The following is a 24,934-nucleotide window of genomic DNA, read 5'->3' on the forward strand; positions in this document are numbered from 1 at the left end:
AAAGATAATTGTTAGGAAAGGATAACACTGTTAATCCACATTCATTCCTTCAAAAACAGTTAGACAAGTAAATGAAGAATATATATGAGTGTGTATATACCTATATTATAGCCACATACACACAACACATACACAAATAAATGCAATCTTGGATTTAAAAAAAAAATCTGAAACAAACTGAAACATTTGGGAAAGCTGAACCACCCCCATAAAGAACAATTACACAAAGAGCATTTAGCAATTAACACTTAAATCACAACTGACCCCAACACAACACAGTGAATAAACAATGCAGGGACATAATATGGTTAAAGCCAGCAAGCCCAGGCTAAAGTAATGACTGGGCTCTGACTTCACCGCTCCAAAGTAAAGCGGCTCAGAGTTAAAGCTGACAGTCTAATGTGGCACTCTGCACTTACCTTCCTCTTTGTGCCTAAATATCAGTCCTCAACGTGTGACATCCTTGCCCTGGCCCACCGCTCGCTGATTGGAGCTCCAGTCAAGCTTAAGCACAGCGAGATGAGCAAATGCCAGACTTCCAGGGCAGCTCTGCAGCCCAAATTCAGTACAGCCCTGTTCTTATTTTAAAAGCTTAGACTCTTAAGATTGTTTCTTCTTCCCAGTTTGGGAAGTTTATTACCTTACCAGGAGAAAGAAAAAAAAAAAAAAAAGCAGCACTAAAAGGGAGGGAGAGAAAGAAAAAGAGGGAAGGGGAGGAGAGGAAGCCAAACAAAAACATTCATAGTCCGAAATACATTTAATGAGTATTTAGTTGTTCAAGCAATTATAGACTGGTTGGTAAATACAGACCCATAGAGCTTCAAAAAATATGTATTATTGACCCAGTTTTGTAAGTATATATTGTTAAAACACACACACCATGATCACTAACAGCTTGTCTGGAATCATAACATGCTATTCAGGAAGTCTATATTGGATGACTTTTATAACATGAAATTTTAAATGAAAAACCTATATTTTCTGGGTCTACCACACATCTTTTGAATTTTTAAATAAAAGGAGTTTTGGTTGTTGTTGTTTTTTTTTTCTAAATCTCATCCACGGTTTGATCTATAATGCACACTGACAGTTAAAAACATTTATTTACCTAGCATGAATCTATAATTACTATTTATTACTATATTTTATAAATACATGTTGTTAGTATAAAACACCTTTAAAACCAGGGGGTGGGATGGCATCTTTAAACAATAGCTGTGGGGTATTTATTTATCAAAAATCCTGTAGTAATTTGCCTCGCAGAAGTTTAAAGAAGGCCTTTCTTGTTTTTGTTTTTTGACCTTTACAATCAGTAAGGATTGATTGGAGCCTCACTTTTGTTTCCCCAAAATCAAAGTGAAATAAAAAGCTGTGAGCGGAAATCAAAAGTCTTTGACATAAAGCAACACGGGTGCTGTGCAATATTAGTACCCAAAGGCAATTCAGATTTTTTTCAGAAGCAACATGTTTTTGCGGTGAACTTTTTTCCTTTCTTTCTGCTTTCTTTTTTCCTCCCTCCCTCCTTCTTCCTTCCTTTCTTTTCTTCTTTCTTATACTTAAACAATTTAATTCAAGAATATAATCATAACAATCTTTAATATGGAGACATACTACCCATAATGGGCAAAAAAAGGTGTTTGTAAGTACAGCTTTGTACCTGAATACATCACTGTGCTTGAGGCAGTAGTAAGCCAAAACCTCTTCGGCCGGCCAGATGCCTGGAAAACACAAGGGGATAGATTTTTTTATTATTATTATAGAAGTCTCTTCTATATGCATTCTCTGCAGTCATTCTTTTAAGAAATGGCTTTTAAAAATAATATTCAGTATAAGCCATTTCAACTTGAATCAAACTTAACATAATTATTACTAGTAATGTATCACATGAGTTTCTTTTGTTGTTGATTTTATAATGCTAAGATTTATAACACAGGAAAACAGTACAATATTCTAAATAAATTTTACTAAATTTCAGCCACAACAAACCAGCAAATACAATAACAACCAAATTACCAATATCGAAAGTTAAATTTTAATGGTATTTCAGGTAGATCTTAGTGTTGTACACATGAACCTTCTTTTCAGCCAGTTCATAAGCACCAGTTGAAACCTGCCATATATGCGACACAGTTAGGCAAAAGTAAGTGGGAAAATCACTTACAGGAGCAAACAAAGCCACTGAGATCTTTTTGTTTGATTCCATACTAATTTTTAAAATATGCACTGTTTTCCCTTTCTTTAATTCATAAAAATCAAACTGGAATATAAAACTAAGAAATTTAAATTTCACCAACTCTGGTACATCTTTAAATTTAACAATAACCCTACCCACTAAATTCTGTGGATGGGCATTTTCTAAAATCATCATCTGTGAATCATTTATTTAGAAGACTTACATAGCCTTCCTGAATGAATACGAACTCCCTAACAAACATGTTAGGAAAATATAGTTCCTATTGGTTATTGTATGATGGTAGGGGTATGAGTGCCTTTAATTTTTTCTTTATCCTTTTCGTACTTCCCCAAATTTTTAGAATAAATAGATATCACTCTGATAATCAGAATAAATGATAGCCTTATAGAAATATGTTTTCCTCAAGCGGTCAGACTCAAAGCTCAGGCTGGGCACCAGGCAGCGCCTGCCCGCGGCACAGGAGGCGGGGCGTCCTGGGGAAGGGCCGCCAGTGCGCGCCCTCTCGGCGGTGGGCACGCTTCTCAGAGGTCTTGATGCAAAACTGAAAAACACCTAGGAACACATTTTTAAAAAATCCAAAATGCATCTCTATCTTCAAGGAGTGAGAGCTCCAAACATTTCAGAGAAAAAGATGTCAAAAGAAAAGGTAAGTACAACCTTAAAAGAATCAATGGGTAAATATGTGAACAGCAAAGAGATGGCTCTAAAGAGCATTTGCTGCAGGCCAGTCCAGTCAGGCGTACTCACTGGCTCAGCAACCAGAACATTTCTCGTAGCAATGACAGTTCGGAGGATAAACAAAGTAAACAAGCAAAAAGTGGTTAGAGTCATATTTCGGAATAACGTCAGACAGGCAGGGGCGAAGGGCAGTTAGGATCACAGGTGCTTCGGCACCAGGCTCACTGGGCTCCGTCCCAATGCCGCATGTCCTAGCTGGGTGACTTAGGGTAGGTTACTTAACCTCTCTGTGCTTCTTCAGGTTCCTCATCTATAAAATAACATACTTGTGGTATCGACTTCAGAGGATTTTTGATGAGGATTGAATGAGTAAAATATATGAAATGTATTTAGAATAGTTCTTATAACAAGCTCAAAGAAAGTTCATCGCTGTTTTTAATGTTATTCTCCTGCAAAGGAGAATAGAGGAGTGGGAGAGAGAATGTGTAAATCCAAAACAATTATTCCAACAACTAGAACAGACAGAGAACCTTTTGACCTAACCATGAGCTTTAGCACGTTCTAATACCTGGCATACCTCCACAGAAAAATACCACTGTAAAGACTAAAGTTCACAAAATTCTCTGAGGGAAGAGCCCAGGACAGGCTCTACACCAAGTGGATATAATCACCACAAGAATGACTTTCTTTATACCTTTACTAGATGGTTTTGAGGTATAAAAAATAATGATAGGGGAAGCATATTTAACTAAAATTCAAGCCTTAGTTAAGCACAAAATATGACTTCTCAAACACATAGTCTTTTAAAATAGTTTTTTAATTTTCTCAAAAAATTTTAGACATTTGATTTTAATTAAGTTAAATACAAAAAATATAAAGCACAGAGTTTTAAAAAATTACCTAAAATTCCACCACTAGTGCTAATCACTGTTAACATTTTGGACACCATTTCCAAACACATCTCTCAAAGCATAAAGATATTATACGCAAATGGGATTTTATCAGGCTGGTATTTGGTAATTGGATTTGGCCCCAATCAATATGTGATGAATAGATTTCCTTGGCAATAAAACTATACTATACCTCCATTATTATTTTTAAAGACTACCTAGATATTTTATGTCTCCATCATCATTTATTTAACCAGGTTCTCCTTGATAAACATTTAAGTTAGTTCCTAAGTTTTTTGGTATTATGAGATTATGAATAGTCATACAATGAAGACAACCACCCCACCAAAAAATGATTTTTCTTCTTAGGTCAAATACCCAGAAATGGGAAATACAGTCAAAGGTTAAGTACATTTCACATTCTGATATATCAAACTGTCATTCAAAAAATTTTTTTACCAGACTGTATCCCTAATAAGAGCATTTATTTCCTCAAAGTCTTGCTAAAATAGGGTTTTGACAACCTGTTTTCTTTTTCCTAACATGTTAGATTTTAAAAGTTATCTCAGTGCAAAGCAAAACTACAATGAGGTACCACCTCACACCCTCCCGGGTGGCTATAATAAAAAAAGTAAGGAAATAAATGTTGGTGAGGATGTCGAGAGACTATATAAAATGGTGCAGCCACTTTGGAAAACAGTCTAGCAGTTCGTCAGAAAGTTACGCGTAGAATTACCAAACAATTTCACTCTTTGATATACGTCCAAGAGAAAAGAAAATGTCCACACAAAAACTTGAGCACAAATATTCATAGCAGCATTATTCATAATAGTCAAAAAGTAAAAACAACCCAAATGTCCATCAATGAACAAATGGATAAACAAAACGTTATGTCCATGAGATGGAGTATTATTTGGCAATAAAAAGAAATGAGTACTGATTACTGCTACAACATGGATGGAACATGCAAACATCATGCTAAGTGAAAGAAGCCAGACACAAAACACCATATGTTGTATGTTTCCATGTATATGAAATGTCCAGAATAGGCAAACTCATAGAGATAGCGCGTAGAGTGGTGGTTGTCTAGGGTTGGGAGTAGATAAGGACTGACGGCTAATGGGTATGAGGTTTCTTTTAGATGTGATGACATATCTAAAACCAGTTGTGGCAATGGTTGCACAGCTCTGTGGACATGCTACAAACAACTGGGTGAATTGTATGGTATGTGAAATCTATTTCAATAAAGCTGTTACTTTACAAAGTTTCCTTATTCCTATTTGTGGAAATACAATGGTCTTTTGAAAAAGATTTTATTTTCAAATAAGTTATATATATACGTAGTTTAAAGTTCTTTAAGAACATTGAGTTCTATGAGAACGATTGAGACAAACAGTATCCAGCCCCTCTCCCCAATATTTCTCCTTCCTCAGAAACGACTACTTTAAAATATTTTAGCTGATTCTTCAGGTAATTACTTCCATATTTCTACATAATATCTTTGTATTTTTACTTTTTGATTTTTCAGTTTTAGGTAAAATCTATGGAAGACAAGCATATGTTTTTGCTCTGATCTCTAGTCTCCTCCCACACCACACATACTATGCTCCTTATCCATCCACCCACCACCATCTTCCTAGTATAGGTAGATATACTATAATTTTGGTAAGAGCTCTACTCATTGTGTATTTTATTAAGATCATGAAATACAACAGTCATTTAGTAAATTATGATTACTTTTTCTCTCATCTATAATATTTTTCTGCTGGAATTTAAACTTGTCTTTTTTTTCCTGCTCATTTGCCAAGATTTTTATTCAGATTCAAAATGCTGTTGTCAATTTCTCCTCTTCATACGCACGCTTTTTCACGTTGGGTTTTCTATCAACCTCATGAGGAACTCTTTCCTGGTGCAACTGACCTGTCTTCGTCTGGACTGAACGCTCGCTATGCCTGGTGCACAACTGATGTCCTGGAATCAACCTTCACTGTCATTTTAGGCTTCCCTTCACCCTTCTCTTGTATCGCATCTCTTGTTTCCGCTATCCTTTGCCTTCCTTTCTTGGTTTACTTCATTATTTTAGTGCAACACACCCTGCAGTAACTTCTTTATTTTTCTTTAAGATTTTATTTATTTATTTTTAGAGAGAGGGGAAGGGAAGGAGGAAGAAGGAGAGAAACATCGATGTGTGAGAGAAACACTGATCGAATGCCTCTTGCACACCCCCAGCCAGGGAACTGGCCCACAACCCAGGCATGTGCCCTGACCAGGAACTCAACAGGTGGCCTTTCAGGTTGCTGGATGATGCCCAACCCACCAAGCCACACCGGTCAGGACCTCCAGTAACTTCTTAAGAAAGAGTGAGTGGAAGCTACATGTTTGAGAACGTGCATGATTCAGTGGGCAATTTCAATCTGGAAACTCCATGTTCTTCAGTTTTTTGAAAGTTCCTTGGGCAGTCCCTCTGATTATCTGCTTACCAACATTTTTATCTGTCTGTTTTCTCTGGACCTCTTATGATTTGGATGTTGAATCTCCTGAACTCATCCTCCAATTGTCTTAAGTTTTCTTTCCTGCTTTCCAGTTCACTGTTTTTTTTTTTTACTTTCTTGGAAATTTACTCAACTTTACCATTCAGTCCTTTTATTGTTCTTTTCATTTATGCTGTTATTGTTAAGGGTTGTTCTCTGAATATTTCTCTTTTAGGATATCTTATTCCTGTTTTATGAGTGAAGTCTCTTTTAATTATTTGAAAATATTAATTACAGCTTAAGATTCCTTATCTTTATGTAGTCTGTTTTCTTCATGTTGCTTTTTTCTGTTTATTGTTTTTGGCACATTAAAAGCTTTCCTCTGATATCTGGTAATTATTTGTTGTTTGCTTAAATGTAATTGTTGAAAGATAAAAAGGCTGATTGGAGGAGAGGAGGGCTGTGTCTGGGTGGGAGGTGGGTGAAGGGGCTCGGTATGCACCCTGCTTTTGGCACCCTGTCTGATTTCAACTGTGCCTGGTGTCCCGCAATCCAAACACTGAGGAGTTTAACCCTCTGCAGAGATTAAACCTCCTCTTCTGTTTGGAGTACAGAAGGGGAAGTTTCCCAGTAGCCTGGAATGGGGATATAACTACTTTTTAAACAATTTCCAATCAATCCTCCTTACTTTAGACCCCTTCAACGCCTGCTTTCAGAATTATTTGGTGCCACCAATTCCTGAGCCTTTCAACGTCTCAGAAGTGTGAACTGGGCGAGTTCTCAACTTTCCCAACTGCTGGCTCCCTTGTATCTGCTCCATCAATGAGTTCTCCTGCATTTGCTTCTCAGCTTCCAAATTATGTTTGTATGTTTCCCCACTTTATCACCCTTGTAGATTTATGTCTTAAAAACACCCTGTTATAGTGGTTTAGTGAGGATTCTGGAAGGAATTAATTTTAATGCATAGTTCAATCTCCAGGCTTACCCAAAATCCAGAAATGCATGCTCTTTTGAATGTAATTGTTTGTGGGATAGTTCTTGAATCTAAGACATATCATAATATTCTTATCTCTCACAGGGTACATCCCAATATAAATACTTTAAGCACTGAGTGTTGGGATTTTCATACACATTCTGAAGAACAGTGACTAGCTTGGGCTTCACACAATAGAGAGAAACTCAAGGGAAAGTGATGAAAACAACTTTTAGGAGGACGTACAAACCAAGGACACTAATGTGAGGTTTCTTCATGCTGAAGATTTTTATACTCCATTAACAAAATTGTAGGGTTCTGTCAATCAATTACTGGCACTTCCACTATATTCCTGACATCATCCAATGAAGCAGAGCAGAGTACCCCAAGGGGCACTGGGAGTAGTAAGTACTAATCCCCTACAAAGCATCACTAAACATTTTAATTAATGGTTTATTCTAGATGATATTTTCTAAAACACGATATGAATTAGGATACTTCCATAAAAGTTATTCAGAGGCAGAGTTTCCTATTTCATAGTGCTTCCTATATAAATCGAATTAGTTTAACTCATAGGAAAAAAGGCCTCCTTCACCCATTGGGCCTCCATAAAAGAATACAGCTGAAGAACTGTATTTGGAAGAATGACACTATTATACTTGGGTTTCCACGGTAATTTGGTTTCATTCGTTCTCTGTCCAACAGAGGGTTGGTTCCCTGAAGATGCTTCTGTCAGAACCAGGCTTGTCAAACCTGTTAGACTTCAGAAAGCCCGTAGCCAGGCACCACTAAAACATGAAAACTAGGTGTCTATGTAGCAATAATGAGCCAGAAAGTTGGTGATATGATCTAGTTAATGTAAGTGACCACTTTTTTGTTGTTTGTGAAATAGTTTAGAGTGATTTTTAAATACCAAGTTCCGTGTTTAATTCGGAAAGAAACAACACATTCATTATGAACCTGACCTAAAGCCTGAACAGATCCTAAAATTAACTAATATTAGACAACTTAATATCTATTAAACCTCCTGTTGGGAACACAGAGAGGGAATTTACATATATAATTAGATAGCGTAGTATCTAATTAAGTGAGATATTAAGAGACAGGAGTCTCTAGCTAAGCCTGGGTCCTTCCAGATCACTTCCTTTTGCGTTCCTTTTTGTGTTCCTTTTGCGAGCCTCTCGCTTCCCCACACTTCATTTTGGAGGAGGCCCTGAGGCTCTGACAGACAGCACCCAACAAGTGGCACTGCTGACACCCTCTTCTCACTCTAACACTTGTGCGTGCCCCGTGATGACAACACATCCTGCCCTCACAGCAGAGAGACGTACTTTCTGTGATCAGCGAATGTCCACCCCAAAATAGCTGCTCTCTTTACCCCCCTCAAACTAAAGGACCATGCCCACCCCACGGCTGTCAGAAGTAAGACCTCTCCCAAATCTGATATTCAAATGGAGAGGCCAACACACCATCAGCTAAACTGTTGGTTCTTCTGGGAGAAGAAATGAACTGGTGGATGTTAATAAAGTGCAAAGCTGCTCGAGCTGGGATGGGTAGGTAAGCCTTCTGGACTGTTCTTGGTGTTTACACTCTGTCTCCTTTTTCTTAAATATTTCTGCTTGGTCCTTGATATTTCATCCCAGAAGAGAAATCTGTAAGAGATTACAGGATGTGCCATAAATTTTTATTGGGCACCTACTGGGAATTGCTAGTATTGTCACTAGAGCTCCAGCCTAGTAGGAAAGGAGGCATTAAATAAATAATTACACAAATGACATGCCTAATGACAATTGTAATAAATGCCACAGAGGAAAAAGGAATGGTAACTCTGAGGACATATCGTAGGGGACCTGACCTGGTCAGAAGGGAGGCTGGCAGAAGTCCATCGGGGAATTCATCACTATAGAAATGGAGTGCAAGCTGAGACCCAGAGGATGAAGAGCTAAGTAGAAGAGAAAAAGGGGGACGGGGTAGAGGGAATGGCTCACAGAGGGGGAGCCTCATGAATTAAAACTTTGATGAGAGGAGCTTGATTTCTAGGAATGGAAATAGAGTCAGTGGAGTTGTAGAATAAATGAAGAAGGGAGAGTGGTTTAAGATGAAACTGGAGGGGTGGTTAGGGGCCAGACCCCACAAGCTCAAAGGCCAAGTCCAGAATTTTAATTTGCACTTTAAAATAAATGATACATTTTAAGCAGCAGAGTGGTATGATCAGGTTTATATTTTAGAAGCTAAGTCTGGCTACTCTAGAGGAGAAAGATTAAAAAGGGGCAAAAGAAGCCAGGGGGAAATCAGGTAGGAGGCTGCTACAATTACAGCGGTGAGTGTTGATGGCGGCTTAGGTGGTGGTTACAGGACGTGAAGCAAAGTGAAAAGATCTGAGCTACATTTAGAAGGTGCACTGACAAGATTCATAGCTAATTGGATGAAGGGGGTGGTAAGAGAGAGGGAAGTGTCAAATATGACTTAGGTTTATGGCGAATTAGTGGGTGGATGATGTACATCAGAAGCATATAGGAGTTTTCTTCAATTTTATATAAACTGGGGAGGCTGAATGCATGGTGAAAAACACCAGCAGGGGGAGGGAGGTCTAAGCTCTGATTCTGGCTCGGCCACTAACCATCTGGGTGATATTGGGAAGTAATTTAGCCTTTCTGAGCTTCTGTACCCTCGTCTGCAAAATAGTAGGCTTGGGTTAGATTATATCTAGGAAGACTTCAGGCTATAAAACGTCAAAATAGAGAACCAGATCTCATGCTTGGGAGTTAGACAGAGTTCAGCTCGAGTATTGGCTCTTCTGGTTGCATGACCTTGGACACACTGCTTAAACTTTTTCAGCCTCATTCATTCATTCATTCATTCACTCATTCATTCATTCAACATACGATTATTGATAGCAAAGCCTGTTCGAGAAGCTGAGGATATAGCAGTGAATAAAACAAAACTCTCGCCCAAATAACTTTAATAGGGGCAACAGATAATAATGTAGGTAACTTCACATAGCAGTTAATATTGTGAAGAAAATAAAACACTAATGAAAGAGAGAATAACTATAGGGGGGTGCTACTTTAGCCAGCATTGTTGGGTGATGTCTCAGTTCTCTCATTTGTTAAGTGCAAGCAATGAAAATACCTAATCATAGTGTTGTTGGGATGATCAAATGAGCTTGTAGGGCATTTAGAACGATGTCTACACATAATAAAGTATTTTTTTAATGTAAGCTATTGATGCTGCTGCTATTACCATTGTTACTATTTTGATATGTTTCTATCCAGGAAATTTTATTAATCATGATTATATTTTTATGATATTTTCAGGGAGATTATTATTTCCAATTGATAACCCACAAAATCAAACCAAAACTTAACTTTGGAAAAATCTGTCCTAGCTATGGGAACTTTGAATTCCATATACAAGGACAATACTTGTTCTATACTTACCCTCCCACTCTGACCCGTTTACAGACTTGCTCCAGACAATAAATTATTAAGTGTAGGCCTCCCTCTGTTTGTGGAGACAGACCACAGAGAACTCGGGTACACCTGCGTGAAAGGGAATGTTCACACAGCCCAGCACAGCGAGCAGGTAGAAGCTGGCCCTGTGACATTCTCACATTTGTCAGATGTGGACTGCTACCCCGGCACTAGGAAGTAGGTGAGGAAACCAAGGCAATGAGAGGTGAAGAAACTTCCCTCTAAATTAGGCAGGTATTTTGTCACAGAGTTGGAGTTTGAAATCAGGTACTCTGACTTGAGAGCAGCTATTCTTCACCTCTGGATTGCAAAACACACTAGATTGAAAAACAAGGGTCCAAATAAATAGTTGTGCAATTTTATTTCTTCTCCTGTTCCAGGGGAAGCTGGCTGAACTGATAGGACAGACAATGAGCACAGGAAAGAAGGAGAAATAAAGGGCGCAAAAATGAACCAAGGGTTTCAACAATAAATTCCTCTATGACCACAAAAGGGGTTAGTTTATAGGCGTGATTTGATTAAAATACATTAAAATTTCAAACTTACATTTTAATTCAGATACCTATTCATGTGGTGATTACGAGGTGAGCGACAGATGGAAGGAGTCCCAGCTCTGCCCTGACACTGAGGCAGCGAGGGGAGGACAGTCCCCAGAGGCCCAGCATCGGCCTTAGAGCAGATGCTGGGGAAGGAACTAAGCAACAGGTGAGGAATGGAGGCAAAACGAAGGAGATGCTGAAGCGCCACCGAGGCAAAGGAAGGAGTACACTGCAGCCGCTGCCACAGCTTCAGCGGCTCACACAGAGAAAGCGTGCACTTGGGAGGCAGCTCTGGGGCTTCTAAGCTTTGTGACCTTAGTAAGTCACTTCAACTCTCCTTACACCAACTGCTTATCTGGAAGTGATAATACTATCTACTCTCTAAGTATAGATGTGAGGATTAAGTGAATTAGAAGAGTACAAAGTAAGGACAGTTAAGGTTTATTGTTGTTATGAGTGTTATTCTTAGCATTACTTATCGAACACTAATTACTTGGCAAACACTGGGCTCTGGGCTTTATGTAGAATATCTCATTTAATCCTTAAAACAACCCTATCAGGTATGTATTGGCATTAGGGCCAGCTAAGGGGCAGTACGAGGTACACGAAAGCAGGGAGAGCTTAAATGGCACAGCCAGGACTTGAGCCCGCACTCAACCTTCAGACCGCAGTTTCTTAATTACTGCTATGTTGCCCCAACCCTGGTGGCTGGTCCTGGAATCAAGAAAACTAGTTTCTAGTTCTCATGACTATGTCGATAACTAATTTGAGGCTCTAGTTTCAAGAATAAAATGGAAGGGTGGAATTGATTTCTGAGACCTCTTCGAACTCTAAATCCAATGACTATAGATTATTATATTTGTGCATTTCCAAACAAAAACTACACTATTTTCAGTGTAGCCTGTGACATTTTAAATGTTTTTTTTTTTTGGAATCCTCAACTGAGAATATGTTTATTGATTTGAGATTGGGGGAGGAGAGAGAGAAACATTGATGTGAGAGAAATATGAGTTGATTGCCTCCCATACACACCCTGACTGGGGATCGAACCCGCGACCTAAGTATGTGCCCTGACTGGGGACCAAGCCCACAACCTTTCGGTGTATGGGACAATGCTCTCAACAACTGAGCAACCTGGCCAGGGCTAGCCCATGACAATTTAAAGAAAATCAGATAGGTTAAAAAAATTTTATTTGTACTATAATCTCAAATTTAAATCCCTACCAGGAAATATTTTTAGATAGTATTCAAAACAGTTTTATAGAAGTCAAGTCTTCATGTCTATTTTAATTGAATTAGAACTGCCTTTGTTAATTAAGTCTCACAGCTTCAGAAAAGAACAGCTCTACATCTACATATTCAAGTTGTGATAGCTTTTTATTTAGTTAATCTAGCATATTAATAATAGACAAATTCCTTAAATACAATTTTCCCTCTCTAATACTGAGCACGCTTCTCAGCTATATGCTGTACTTTTTTCCTCAAACATTTTCTTCTCTTCAAGGTAACAAACTAGCTTTTGGACAGAAGAAACTTCCTCAAAGCACAGGTAGAAGAACATCTCCTGATGTAAGCTCTCTGGGTCTAGGTGAGAAAACATTCCATCCACATTGGTTAGAGAGAACGTCTGCAAGTGAGCAAGGTGGAGAAAGTAGGAAAAGCGAGAAAGTAGGAAATGCGGACCCAGAAAATCGCACCTGAAAGCTCCTAGCAGAATAGGAAATATGACCTGGGTTTTTCCAGAAACAGCACAACCTTCCCACAATAAAAATTAATAAAAACAAACAAACAAATAAATAAAAGAAGGAGGAGGCAGAGGAGGAGGAATAAAGGAGATTTTCATTGCCAATTTTACTCCAAGTAACAGCCTCCCTCAAAACCTTGCTGTGCTCAGTTTCCTCAGACTGGGGCGATCAGCCATCATTCTGCTATCACCTTTTTTCCTTTTAAAACAGAACTGTGGCCCTGGCCAGTGGGGCTCATTTAGTTGGAGCATTGCCCCATGCACCAGAAAGTTGTGGGTTTGATTCCCGGTCAGGGCACATGCCTAGGTTGTGGTTTTGATTCTCTGGTTCCAGGAGCATATGGGAGGCAACCAATCCATGCTCCTCTCTTGCATCAGTGTTTCTCTCTCTCCTTTCCTCTATTTAAAAAAAGAGAAAAAAGGCAATGAAAAAAATGTTCTCAGGTAAAGATAAAAAAAAATTTAAAAAGGAAGTTGTTGAACTTTAAAAAATAAAATAAAATGAAACAAGACTCTGTTGTGTCTTGAAAGGTCACGTGAGAGCAGCAATGTGTCTCATGGAGCAGAACAAAAGAGAAAGTATTACAAATAATTTTAATTGTCCCTTATCTTAGCTAGTGAGCCACTTGGCCAACACAACACACACTTGTTAGGCGGCACACCAAAGAGGAGAAAGGAGAATGTGGTTCCCACCTCCTGAGTTCCCTGCAATGCACGAATTTGGTTTCTAAAGCAACTTCCCGCCTTGAAGCCCAGCTTTACCTCACTTCCAGGTGAACACTGCGACTGAATTAAACGCAAATTGAAAGCCTTGTGTTCCATGTGGAGTAGCACATGCTCGGCACATTTAGGAAAGCCTCACTGGACAGAAAACAGTATTCAGAAGGCGCATGCTACATGTGCCAAAGTGACGCCATATATTCATTAAATGGGCAGGGTATTAGGATTCTTACCCAATGGAACTTATTTATCAGTGTTGTTTGGGAGGTGCACATCCCAGCATTTCAAAATTGCCTTTATTCAAAGAGGTGCTGGCACCCTGAGGGGAGTGGAGGACAGGATTATCATTCCACTGTTACCTAGTGCTGCTGTGTCTCTGGGTTGAGAGAAGAGGGAGAGACACCAGGGTTACACACTCACAGAGGAAAGGCCACATGAGGACACACAGAGAAGAAGCTTTCTGCACACCAAGGAGAGAGGCCATGGGAGGAGCCGAACTGGGCAACACCTTGATCTTGGACTTCCAGTCTCCAGACCTGTACATCTCAGAGCTCCTTGTCTTTGGGGTTGGTTATTGGAAAACTGCCTTCATTCCCCGTTCCTCCTCCGAGGCCATCATGGGGAAGGGGAAAGGAAGTGGGCTGCCTTCTTAGGGCAGGAATTGCCATTAGCAAGCTCCAAAGGGGAAGACCCCGTTCAGCAAACTGACTTGGTAAATGAGGCAACATGATGTTGAGGCTCCGTCTAAACATCCTTGAAATAAATCCCTCTCTGCCATTCCATCTGCAAGTAAATGGATGCTATCTGGATATTCAGATTGCAAAAAAAAGTAAGGATGAGAGTTGGCTGAGCATCTCAGCTGTGCAAAATGACCAGGGTTGTCCTTCCTTCTCCTTGCTCATCATTAGCCGCCGACATGGAGGGAACATGACAGTCTGCTCTTCAGAAATGTCTGCGGCTGCACAAACTTGGGCGGCTCACTGCAACTAATGGGGAAATGTAGTGCGAGGCACGTCCTGGCTGTAAACACAGCGGTGTTGCTGCGTCGGGGCCATCTACAAATGGCTCCGACAAACTTGTATGATTATCTTTAGCACCTTTTTGTATTTTCTTAAAGAAATTAATTTGATTTCATTTTCCTGCCCCAGTTTTTCAAATAGTCATTAAAAATTAAACAACACTGGGAAAAGCCTTTTGTGATTATAGCCTTCATTCTTCTGCAACAAACTGGATCTATAAATTTACGTACCATTGTAGATGTAAATTACAAAATTTATATTCAACTATATTAAAACATCTATTCCAAAAATGATTACCAGTTGTGAAAAGCAGACAGGCTTATCACTTGCTGTCAGTTGTTCATGTCTAGTTAAGCAATAATGTGCTAAAACTGCTCTTTTGTTTTGTGTAAGAATTTTGGCAATAGAAGAAATGAACACTCAGTTAATAAAAACTCAGGCTGTTCCTTGCTTTGATGGAGGAAGCAGCTGCCTGTTTTCATTTGCTGCAGAGCAGCAAAACCCATCAATATAATAAGCAGCTTAGATGCATCCATCCACAGCATCTGTAAGGATATAGGGCTATTCGCTCAAAACCAATCCCTGGTTTAATTTTAACAAAGATATGTATGACATATTTGAAAATGCATTATAACAGTTTTTGAAACAGGAACAATTTCTCTTTCTTTTAAACACTTTTTACAGTTTTGAAAGGTTAGTATACATAGCTGAATGACAGTGATGATAAAAAGCGGTCCAGACTGTGAGGCCATCCTAAAACAAGGGCAATGAAGACAGCAAATCAAGAGGCAGGTATTTGGTTCCTTTCAAAATGGAAGTAATTCATTCGAATGTGATTTCATTCTGTTATTCATTCAAACAAACATTTACTGAATCATTACTACATACTGACTTGGGCTAGATATGGAGGCCACATTTCCTGCTCTCAATGAGTTCCCTCTTCAGGGGAAAAGATGAACACAAAACCGTAAGTGCAACAAGGCAGTAAGCACAGTGATACAGATATGCATTTTTCTATCACCTTTTTATTTTTTTAAATTCAAGTAGCCATGGAACAGAACGGAAACTAACATAAAAATGAAAAATCAAATACTGTCTCCTCTGTTATACAGTCACACACTTCACTAGACGTACTGTAAGAAAAGACAATCTCAATTTAAAAATTGAATTGTATTTAAACACACATCAAACTGTTTACTAGTGTAGCCAGGTATTGCCACACTTTGGAGAGAAGTTTTAGATTTTAAGTTTTGTGTGGACAGCCTCTAATTTTAAAGGGACCATCAGATACTTTTACAGGATCACAAACGCACCACACAGCAAGCCCAAGAGAAAACACAAACTTTAAAGCAACTTACAATGTGATGCAGTACGTTTTGTCTAGTAAACATACTGAGAGATTATTTTTACTTTATTTGAGTGCCAATTGACAGTCTAAAAAGTCAAATAATTCTAAATCCTCCTTTTTCTGATATAGTATCAAATAAGTGAGCATTTCAGTCTGATCATCCAGGGACTGTGCTGATGACAATATACACAATGGGGGGTTAGCCACCAGGTCCTTAGAAATCTAATTTTAAAAAGCATTTATTTGCAGAAACATTGAGCACATGCTCCCAAAAATGTAAAGCCAAGGGCTTTCTTATTTAAACGTGTTTACTATAAAACAAATATACCTGGGTTTTAAAAACAAACTTTATATTTTGGAATAATTTTAGATTTACAGAAACGTAAAATGTGGCAAAGATAACACAGAGTCACGGGATGGCCTTCACCCATTTTCTCTCATTGTCAACATCTTACATTTGTCAAAAATCAGAAGCTGACATTGGTACATTAACACTAACTATATTCATGGGCTTGTTTTTAATGGAAGGGTTACTCTTCAAGATGAGTGGTAATGAAGGTGTCTGTCAGAAAGTCACAACCTAAACCTAAAGTGCAGTACTAGTTAGTATCTATCATATCTTTCCTCCTCTAATCCTCTTCCTTCTTCTTCAGTTACTCTAAAGAAATTCCTATCAGATTTAAAAGTTAAAACAGAATGGGATTATACTCTAAGAATCCTGAAACACCAATTCAAAAGAACCTATGCACCCCAATGTTCATAGCAGTGTTATTTACAATAGCCAAGTGCTGGAAACAGCCTAAGTGCCCATCAGTAAAGGAGTGGATCAAGAAACTGGTACATTTACACAATGGAATACTACGCAGCAGAAAGAAAGAAGGAGCTCCTACCCTTAGCACAGCATGGGTGGAACTGGAGAGCATTATGCTAAGTGAAATAAACCAGGCAGTGAAAGACAAATACCATATAATCTTACTTGTAAGTGGAACCTAATCAACAAAACAAAGAAGTGAGCAGAATAGAACCAGAGACAGGGAAATAAAGACCAAACTGACAGTGACCAGAGGGCCAAGAGGAAAGGGGAATAACGGGGGAAAGAAGGGGAAGGGGCAAGGAACACATATAAAGGACCCATAGACAAAGACAACGGGGTGGCGGGGAGGACTGAATGTGGGAGGTGGGGGTAGGTAGAGCAGGGGAGAGGAATGGGGGAAAAATGGGGACAACTGTACCTGAACAACAATAAAAAATTTTTTTAAAAAAAAGCAAGATGTAAAATGCATATACCTCAGGGTTTAAAAAAATATCTGACCCCATCAACAGAACTGTGTAGCCCCAGTGAATCCTTGGTTCCCCATTCCTTTGTTGAGCAGGCAGAAGATTATTTCTAGTTGTTATTCACATAGAAATTCCAATTGTCCCTATTCAGTTAATACCCTCATATCCTAGTGTGATGTGAACCTTATGGCCAAACTGTGGCAGCCTGAGTTAAGAACCACAAAGAAGTCAGAGTTCACTATTCTTCATCCATTCAGGGTACTTGTAAAGCATTAACTATGCACCTTCTTCTTTCTTTTCATGAGTTCTTCCCTCCTCTGCTCCACCACTTAATGGCTGGGCACAATGCTTCCAGAATCCTGCAAAGATTCATGGCCTGTGTACTGGTTAATGGTGGTCTCTCCAACAGCAGGTTGGAAAAGTTGCCTTTAGGGAGTTTCTTTCTAGCTACAGCTGGTAGGTGGTATGGACGGAACTGTGTTCTCCCAAATTCCTATGTTGAAGCCCTAATTCCTCAATGCAACTGTATTGAGAGATAGGGCCTATAAAGAGGTATGAAGGTTAAATGAAATCGTAAGGGTAGGGTCCTGATATGATAGAATTAGTGTCCTTGTAAGAGACTCCAGAAAGTAACCCTGACCCTTCATCCAACCTGTGCATCACGAAAAAGAGGTCATGTGAGTACACGGCAAAACGGTGTCCACCCACAAGCCAGAGAGGGAAATGTCACCAGAAACCAATTGTGCTGCTACCCTAATCTTGGATTTTAAGCCTCCAGAACTGTGAGAAAATAAATGTCTCTCATTGAAGCCACACGGTCTGTGGCACCTTGTTATGGCAGCCCAAGCAGACTAAGACAGTGGTCACCCCATGGTACCTGATGTTTGAGTGAGCAGTCCCTCTCCAGTCCCAACACAGTCTCAGAAATCCCTGCCTAAAATGCAGACGGGACCACAGAACACGCAGGGCACAGTCAGGGCCCCAAAGGAGCCCTTCGCTTGGTCCATTACTTCTTCCCCCTCCTACTCTTCGGTTTCTCCTCTATCCTCTTATCTTGTCTCCTACTGTTCATTTTAATCTTCACCATAGCATTAGCCCCCTTTTCCCATTGCAAAGAATTCATAATAGAAGAGCAAACATTAATCATACTCTGCCTGATAAAGAGATTTTGCTGATACCACCTGCAAGATTTCATAAAGATGCTTTGGCCTGTTTCTTTATGATTCTTCGAACATAGACTCCTTGAGGGCAGGGAGCTAACTCATTGCTCCTTTTGCTTCCTTGTGGCATGTTTACATGGTGCATATGAAAACATGTTGAATTCCTATAGAACAGTAGCAAAATGTTCTAAACCTGGAATTCACAACAGTTTTTAAAAAAATGAATCCCTCTTCTTTTGCAAGAGCTATTTGCTGAACTTTATATGATTTATCTACTCAGAAGCTGACTCTACCTGTAAATGCAATCACAGGTCAATTCTTGTGCGGATAAGTTTCTAATTGCACTCAGCCCACTTTCACTAGCTGTCTTATCTGTATCCACAATCTGCAGAACTGTCAGGACAATTATCACCAGAAGACAGTATAGATGCTCTGGAGAGTAAGCCTGTCCTGGGCCCGAGAGTTGCATGCTTGCAAGCTTCCAGGCCAGCAACAAAGAATCCACATTCAATAGGCCACCTTTCTCTAAATCAATCCTTTTGCCTCCTTGCACAGAGCACGTGTCATGGGTGCTCACATCTGGGGCTTATCTGTGAATATCAATAAACACGCAGGCCCCTAATCATAGTAGCCTGGAATGAGTCCCAGAATAGGCCCTGTAAATAATTTGAGATAAAGAAAGTGATTCTGTGTTGCTTGCTTTCTTTTTTTCTTTCTTCCTTTCTTTCTTCCTTCCTTTCTTCCTTCCTTCCTTCCTTCCTTCCTTCCTTCCTTCCTTCCTTCCTTCCTTCCTTTCTTTCTTTCTTTCTTTCCTTCCTTCCTTCCTTCTTTCTTTCTTTCTTTCTTTCTTTCTTTCTTTCTTTCTTTCTTTCTTCTTCCTTCCTTCTTCTTTCTTTCTTTCTTTCTTCTTCCTTCCTTCTTTCCTTCCTTCCTTCCTTCCTTCCTTCCTTCCTTCCTTCCTTCCTTCCTTCCTTCCTTTTCTTTCTTTCTTTCTCTCTTTCTTTCTGGGGGGAAGAGGGAGGCAGGGGCCAGGGAGAGGCCCTTCTCTTCAGTGTAATAAAATTTGTAACCTTAACCCATATAGCAAAGTGTTTTCTCTGAGAATCACACTACTTGAGAAGGGCCTTCATAATATACTATTTAAACCAAACTATTGCTCTGAACTTGACACCACAATTATCTTTCTGTTGAGAAAAATTCTAGAGCTGTTATATTGATACTGGCCTTTTCACAGCAGGACATGTGAGTGTTCTTAAGTTGAGATCAAAGTGCACGGGCTGAGTTGTTGAGAGAGAGGAGAAATCACCATGGTCCCTAGGGACTCATGCTGGACTTCTTGCGACAGAAAACAGATTCCCTTCTCTCTTCAGCACCAAAGACTTCATATTATCGTTGACTCCAAACTTCCTCCTCCTTGGCCCCACCCTCTACAAATGATGGAAAGAAAAAAAATGGCTTCAAACCCAGGGCATTGCATTTAGGCTGAGACATAGTTTTCTTCTGTTTGTGTTGACCAATAGCACTGAAGGGATTTTGGCAGAGCAAGTACTATAGTAGAAGTCTAAATTCATACTACAATTAACATGAAAAACAGTTACCTTTTGGAAGAATATGAAAAAGTGTTTACATATCATAGGACTAATCAGTTGCTACTTTCCATGGGCACTTGAGAGAAATCTCAATTAATAAAGTTAAGACTTAGTGTCTGAGCTTGGGCTGAATCACAATTCACCAATACCTCACTTGGTTCTCTTTTAAAAGTGAGGAACTTGAACCATAGTGTAGAAAAGAGATCATGATTTAGGTTTGCATATTGTGGACTTCACCTTCCAGGTGGAAATCAATGTTTGAAGACACGTATCACCCTCATTCCAATTTCAACATATTCACAGACACTTAGCAATTAAATTTAAGTCATTTTGCTTTTAAGTCCTTTTTGTTTCTATTTCTCAATAAACAGTTTTACAGATGCACTCACTCTCTCTAAATCTTGCCCTGACACACTGTCTAGTGGAAGACACTACAGATACATTCAATTGCAGCTAAGCTAATATCAGGACCTCTGAACTGAGGCCAGGAAGCAACGTTCAATCTTCGGAAATAAGGACCCCTTTCTCCAGAATTACAATGATTATGTGCCTTGCTTTATAAAATTGGGCTCCTGTTTGTTTTCAGGGAATTTATCAACTAAATGGTCATTATTCTTACATACTCAAATGCCTACTTGTAATCTGTCTTGCAATTAAGAGTTTGCAGCAGATTTCAGCAGTTATTTTGATTACCAGCATTCTAATCATAATAAAAGAGTAATTTTATTTCATTTTGTTGTGTCTAGGGAGGTGAAATCATGTAATATATACAATTTTCACACATTGCACGGTGTTGAGAAATGTAATTTTCTGTGCATTCTCTTCTAAAGAATATTTTCAACATTTCTGGATTGTCTCTGCACTCACGAACGGGATTGAAATCTCCACTTGGGTATTTATCTGAGGCTGTGATAGCTTAGTCGTCTGCCGCCAAATGCCAAGATAGGGGGAATCTCATCATCCAGAGACCAGCTGCATGATGGGCAGTTAATAGATATATCAAACCTTAGGATATATGCTAAGCTGAAGAGATGATTGGTTGGTTGATACACTGATTGATTAGCATAGGGAGAATGGGTTTCTTCTTGACAACCTAAGATTATGCTTCAGCTAAGCTCAAATTGCTTACACCTCTTCTATTGGGTTTAAAATTACAGTCCTGTCATCTAAAAATCTCTCTTCAATGAAATTTTTACCATATATAAAAATTAAAGGGAAAAAGAAAGTAGGAGCACTGGATAAGAGTAAATGGAGTAGATACATTTCATGCTACTGTTGTTGATTCCACTAGGAAAAGTTGATATGTAAATCCCCTTTAAAAATGTTACTCATTTCATAAACGATTATTGAATATTATACAGTAACTCAGGGGGAAAAGTTCAGTATGTTAAAGTCAGTGAACACTACATTTTCCAATACATTAAAGTCAGATCTCTTCCCTATAAATAAGAATTAAAGTAAACCCCTCCATTAATCAGGCTTGCTTTCTAGGGCACATAGACCCCATCCTTGCACTTTTAATATTTTTAACTGCTGGCATGCCTTTCAGGGGGCAGGGAGAGAAAGGGCAGATTTATGGAGACTATGGATTAGCTCTGTTTTTAAAGCAGGTTAACACAAAGAGTAACCTCTTTAATTAGTGTTAATGATCCTGAAGATAGTCACATGCACACCTTGAAATATTTGAATATTGTGCCTATTTCCCACACATGAAGAATCAGGTATGCTTTAAAATGAAACAAAATTAAATGAATGAAGGAAACAACCCAGTTCTAACAAACTCTGAACTGATATTTAAATGGTATTGAGTGAAAAGCATCAAGAGTTTGCACAAAAGGCCTACATTTAGAGATGTCTACAAATGTCTCTTATTCTTGGTTAACAATTACTTTATTACACATAAGCTTGGTTTATGATGTCCTGTTTAGAGATTTGATCTCATTGTACTCTGAATTTTCAGAGACAGGCTAAAGAAAGGGCCTTGCTCTCTCTCCTTCCGCACCATCCCCTCCCCCTCCAAAAAAAAAGGCTGGTAAGCTTTAATTCAGCACTTTGAAGAACTCCCCCCTCCTCTGCCTGAGCAAATAAGGATTTGGTTGCAGAATCACACTGGATAAGTGGTTCATTGAGAATGTTAAAATCTGCATTAATAAATAGGACTGGGCTTCTCGGATTTTCCCCCTTCCTATCAGCTATGAGCGGTAGGGGATCAGCTGCGACTAAAATCCCCAGCTGAACAACCCACATACAACTCAGTGAGCAGACTTAAAACAAGGCCATTTATTGGTGACTGTTATGCAAACAAAGCGTCCAAGTCTTAGAAACAGATGTCAACTAAAGCATATGCTTACTGTAAACTGGAATTTGATTCTCTTTATAAAAATAGACATAAATGGGCCTTCAGAAAGTAGACTGCCTCTTGTTGTCTACTATTGCCTAACTTGATTCAGCCTAAAGCTTTTAAAGAGATGAATAGACTGATATGCAAGGGCAAAAGAATAAAACTTAAAAAAAAATTAAATTGGAAATAAATGATAACATGTTGGAGCAGTTCCCAGAAGCAATTTTACAGGTTTTTCTCTAAAAACACAAGACAGGAAGTTAAAAGCTTAGTGCAGGTCAGCCACGGCACATTGAGTTATCATTTCCTGCCACTTAGGGTAGAAAAGAAACTACACATTCAGGTGGCAAGTTTAGTAGCGTGTACTTTTTACCCTCCTCTCTCTCCCCTTTTCTTTCCTTTACCTCTTCTCACATCTTGATGTCTTTTAAATGTCACTTATTTTACATGAGGCAGTTGGTGGAGACATGAGTCAACAGCAATCAGAACCATTATCCCCTGCAGCGAGGCCTGGTCTTAATGCATTGTGACACCTTTGCTGGCCAGCCACCGATTTACCTTTCTGCTTCTTAGGGAATTAAGTGGCATCATGTGAAAATGGTTGTGATATGAACAGCATGGGCATAACTGGTATTAAATTTACCTCTCAGCCTAAGTGAATTTTCCTCACATCTGACTAATCAAAATGAAAGCTGGTGGACCCAGGCTGAGCTGGCCAGCACTTCCCCACCCCTGGGACCAGGGCTATTTTGTTTTATCTCTTTGTACAAGCTGGCAGAAGTTTAAAGTGAAGGGGATAATCCAGTGCTGGTGTCTTTATGAAATAACATCCTTACATGAAGAGGCTTTTAACTGTCTGTCGCTGTCCTCTCAAAAAAAGAGTGTGACAATCTCATTTTGCTGAGCACCCTCCCATGAAAAGGGAAAATAATAGCCGTGGCCGCCATGGCTAGTACTGACCTTACATGATCCATTATCCACTAAACACTTTAAAAGTCAGTTTTACATACACTGCAGGGGGAAACGAGGGAACTATCACAATCATTTTCACTTGCGTGGATTTGCCATGCATTTGAAGTCAGTTACTTGATATCCCAACACATCCAGCCAGCCTCACAGTATAACACAAAAGAAAACACGATTGATTAAAAGATGCCAAGCACAGGCACAGCGGAACCCTACCATTTAAGACATCTGCTGGCAGTAACAGCAGCAGTGCAATGGCTTTGCGTGAACTTTCCTCAAACTTAAACATAAGAAAAAGAACAATCAAAAACGAAGTCCTTCAAATTTTTAGAAGTGCTTGACATTCCCACAAAAATGTTTTACTAACCACTTAGCAGACATCAGTAGGTGCCAAAGGAAGTGCAGGCAGAGCAATTATCATCCTGCACAGTCAGCCTGGTGCTCATTCACCGATGAGAGTGGCTTGCGTTCCGCCATGAACCAACTGTGCAGGTTGCTGATAATAGAGCAGAGGTATTGCTAAATTGGTACTGAAATAGCACACCTCGTTTACTTCCAGCCACTTATTTGTGGAAGGCAATGAAGGCTGGAATATTTTCTCATCACTACAAGAATAACACCGAATACATTCTTAACATTAAAATTAGTTTGCTAACATGGTGTATGCTATGCATGTAGTTTTCCCTAAATAGGAATTTCCGTGCCTAGAGTAAAACACTACTGGCGTCTCTTTCCCCCTTGTGGATAATGCATTGCTTCACTAATAAACCATCTAGAAGCCTGACTGGTAATCAGACTCTTGGCCACTTTGCAAGTCTTCACTCTGAAATTCAAAGATTGTTTCCCTTCATTTTAGCGATCCATTTATTCTTGAACCCTCTGCCCTGAGACAAGTACACAGAGAGGAAAAAAATGAGGAGGAGAGATGGCTGAGAGTGTAGCAGCAACCTGATATCAAATATAGTCACTGCCAAATCTTGAACCACATTTATAGAATTTCACTTTGCAATGTTGGGGTGCTGGGGCAGAGGCAAAGAGAAATGGCCACGTGAATAGTTACAATATACTTAGTTTATTCATCCATTCACCCTCCCCCAAAAAACTGGAGTTTGACTTTTGAGTTTATACTCTCATTCTGCACTCTATGACATGACTCTAATGGCCAGTTTAGAGAAAATCATAATGGTTTACTCAAAAGAATTTGAGGAATCTGGTTCATAAAGGAATGGAAGGAGTTAAGGTTCTGTTTGGACCAAACCAATTTAAAACCCAGTGTGCTAGTAGCTTCCTGGAGATTGTCAACTTAATATGGAGACCAGGGGACCAAAATTCTCAAGAAAGAGAGAAAAACAGGATTTGGGGTAAGATAGTTATGATAAACAAAAGTGAGTAGTGGAGTCTGCCATTTGCAAAAAACATGAACACAGAATGCCAGAAAATGCCATTTTTTAACACTGAGATGGGAAGTGGGGCTATCAGAAGAAAAACTTAGAAGACAACAAACAAACATTCACACTTACAGTCTTGTTCATGAGAGGAACAATAAAACAC

General features: G+C 39.2%; 1 protein-coding gene across 4 annotated transcripts in view; it reads right to left on the bottom strand.

Annotated features, from left to right (window-relative positions):
• CAMKMT (calmodulin-lysine N-methyltransferase) overlaps positions 1 to 24,934 on the bottom strand; it is a 338,172-nt gene that overhangs the window by 53,540 nt on the left and 259,698 nt on the right. For all 4 annotated transcript variants that reach the window (XR_008528621.1, XM_054567074.1, XM_054567055.1 and 1 more), the window contains exon 4: positions 1,658 to 1,718. Coding sequence is in view for 3 of the 4 variants with exons in the window: in XM_054567074.1 (XP_054423049.1) it covers positions 1,658 to 1,718 (61 nt within the window). In the remaining variant the exon portion in view is untranslated. The remainder of the gene's footprint in view (positions 1 to 1,657; positions 1,719 to 24,934) is intronic.

The sequence above is a fragment of the Pteronotus mesoamericanus genome, unplaced genomic scaffold (assembly GCF_021234165.1).
Source record: "Pteronotus mesoamericanus isolate MK-2021 breed Mesoamerican mustached bat unplaced genomic scaffold, CSHL_Meso_final contig_101, whole genome shotgun sequence".
In the NCBI taxonomy this organism is placed as follows: Eukaryota; Metazoa; Chordata; class Mammalia; order Chiroptera; family Mormoopidae; genus Pteronotus; species Pteronotus mesoamericanus.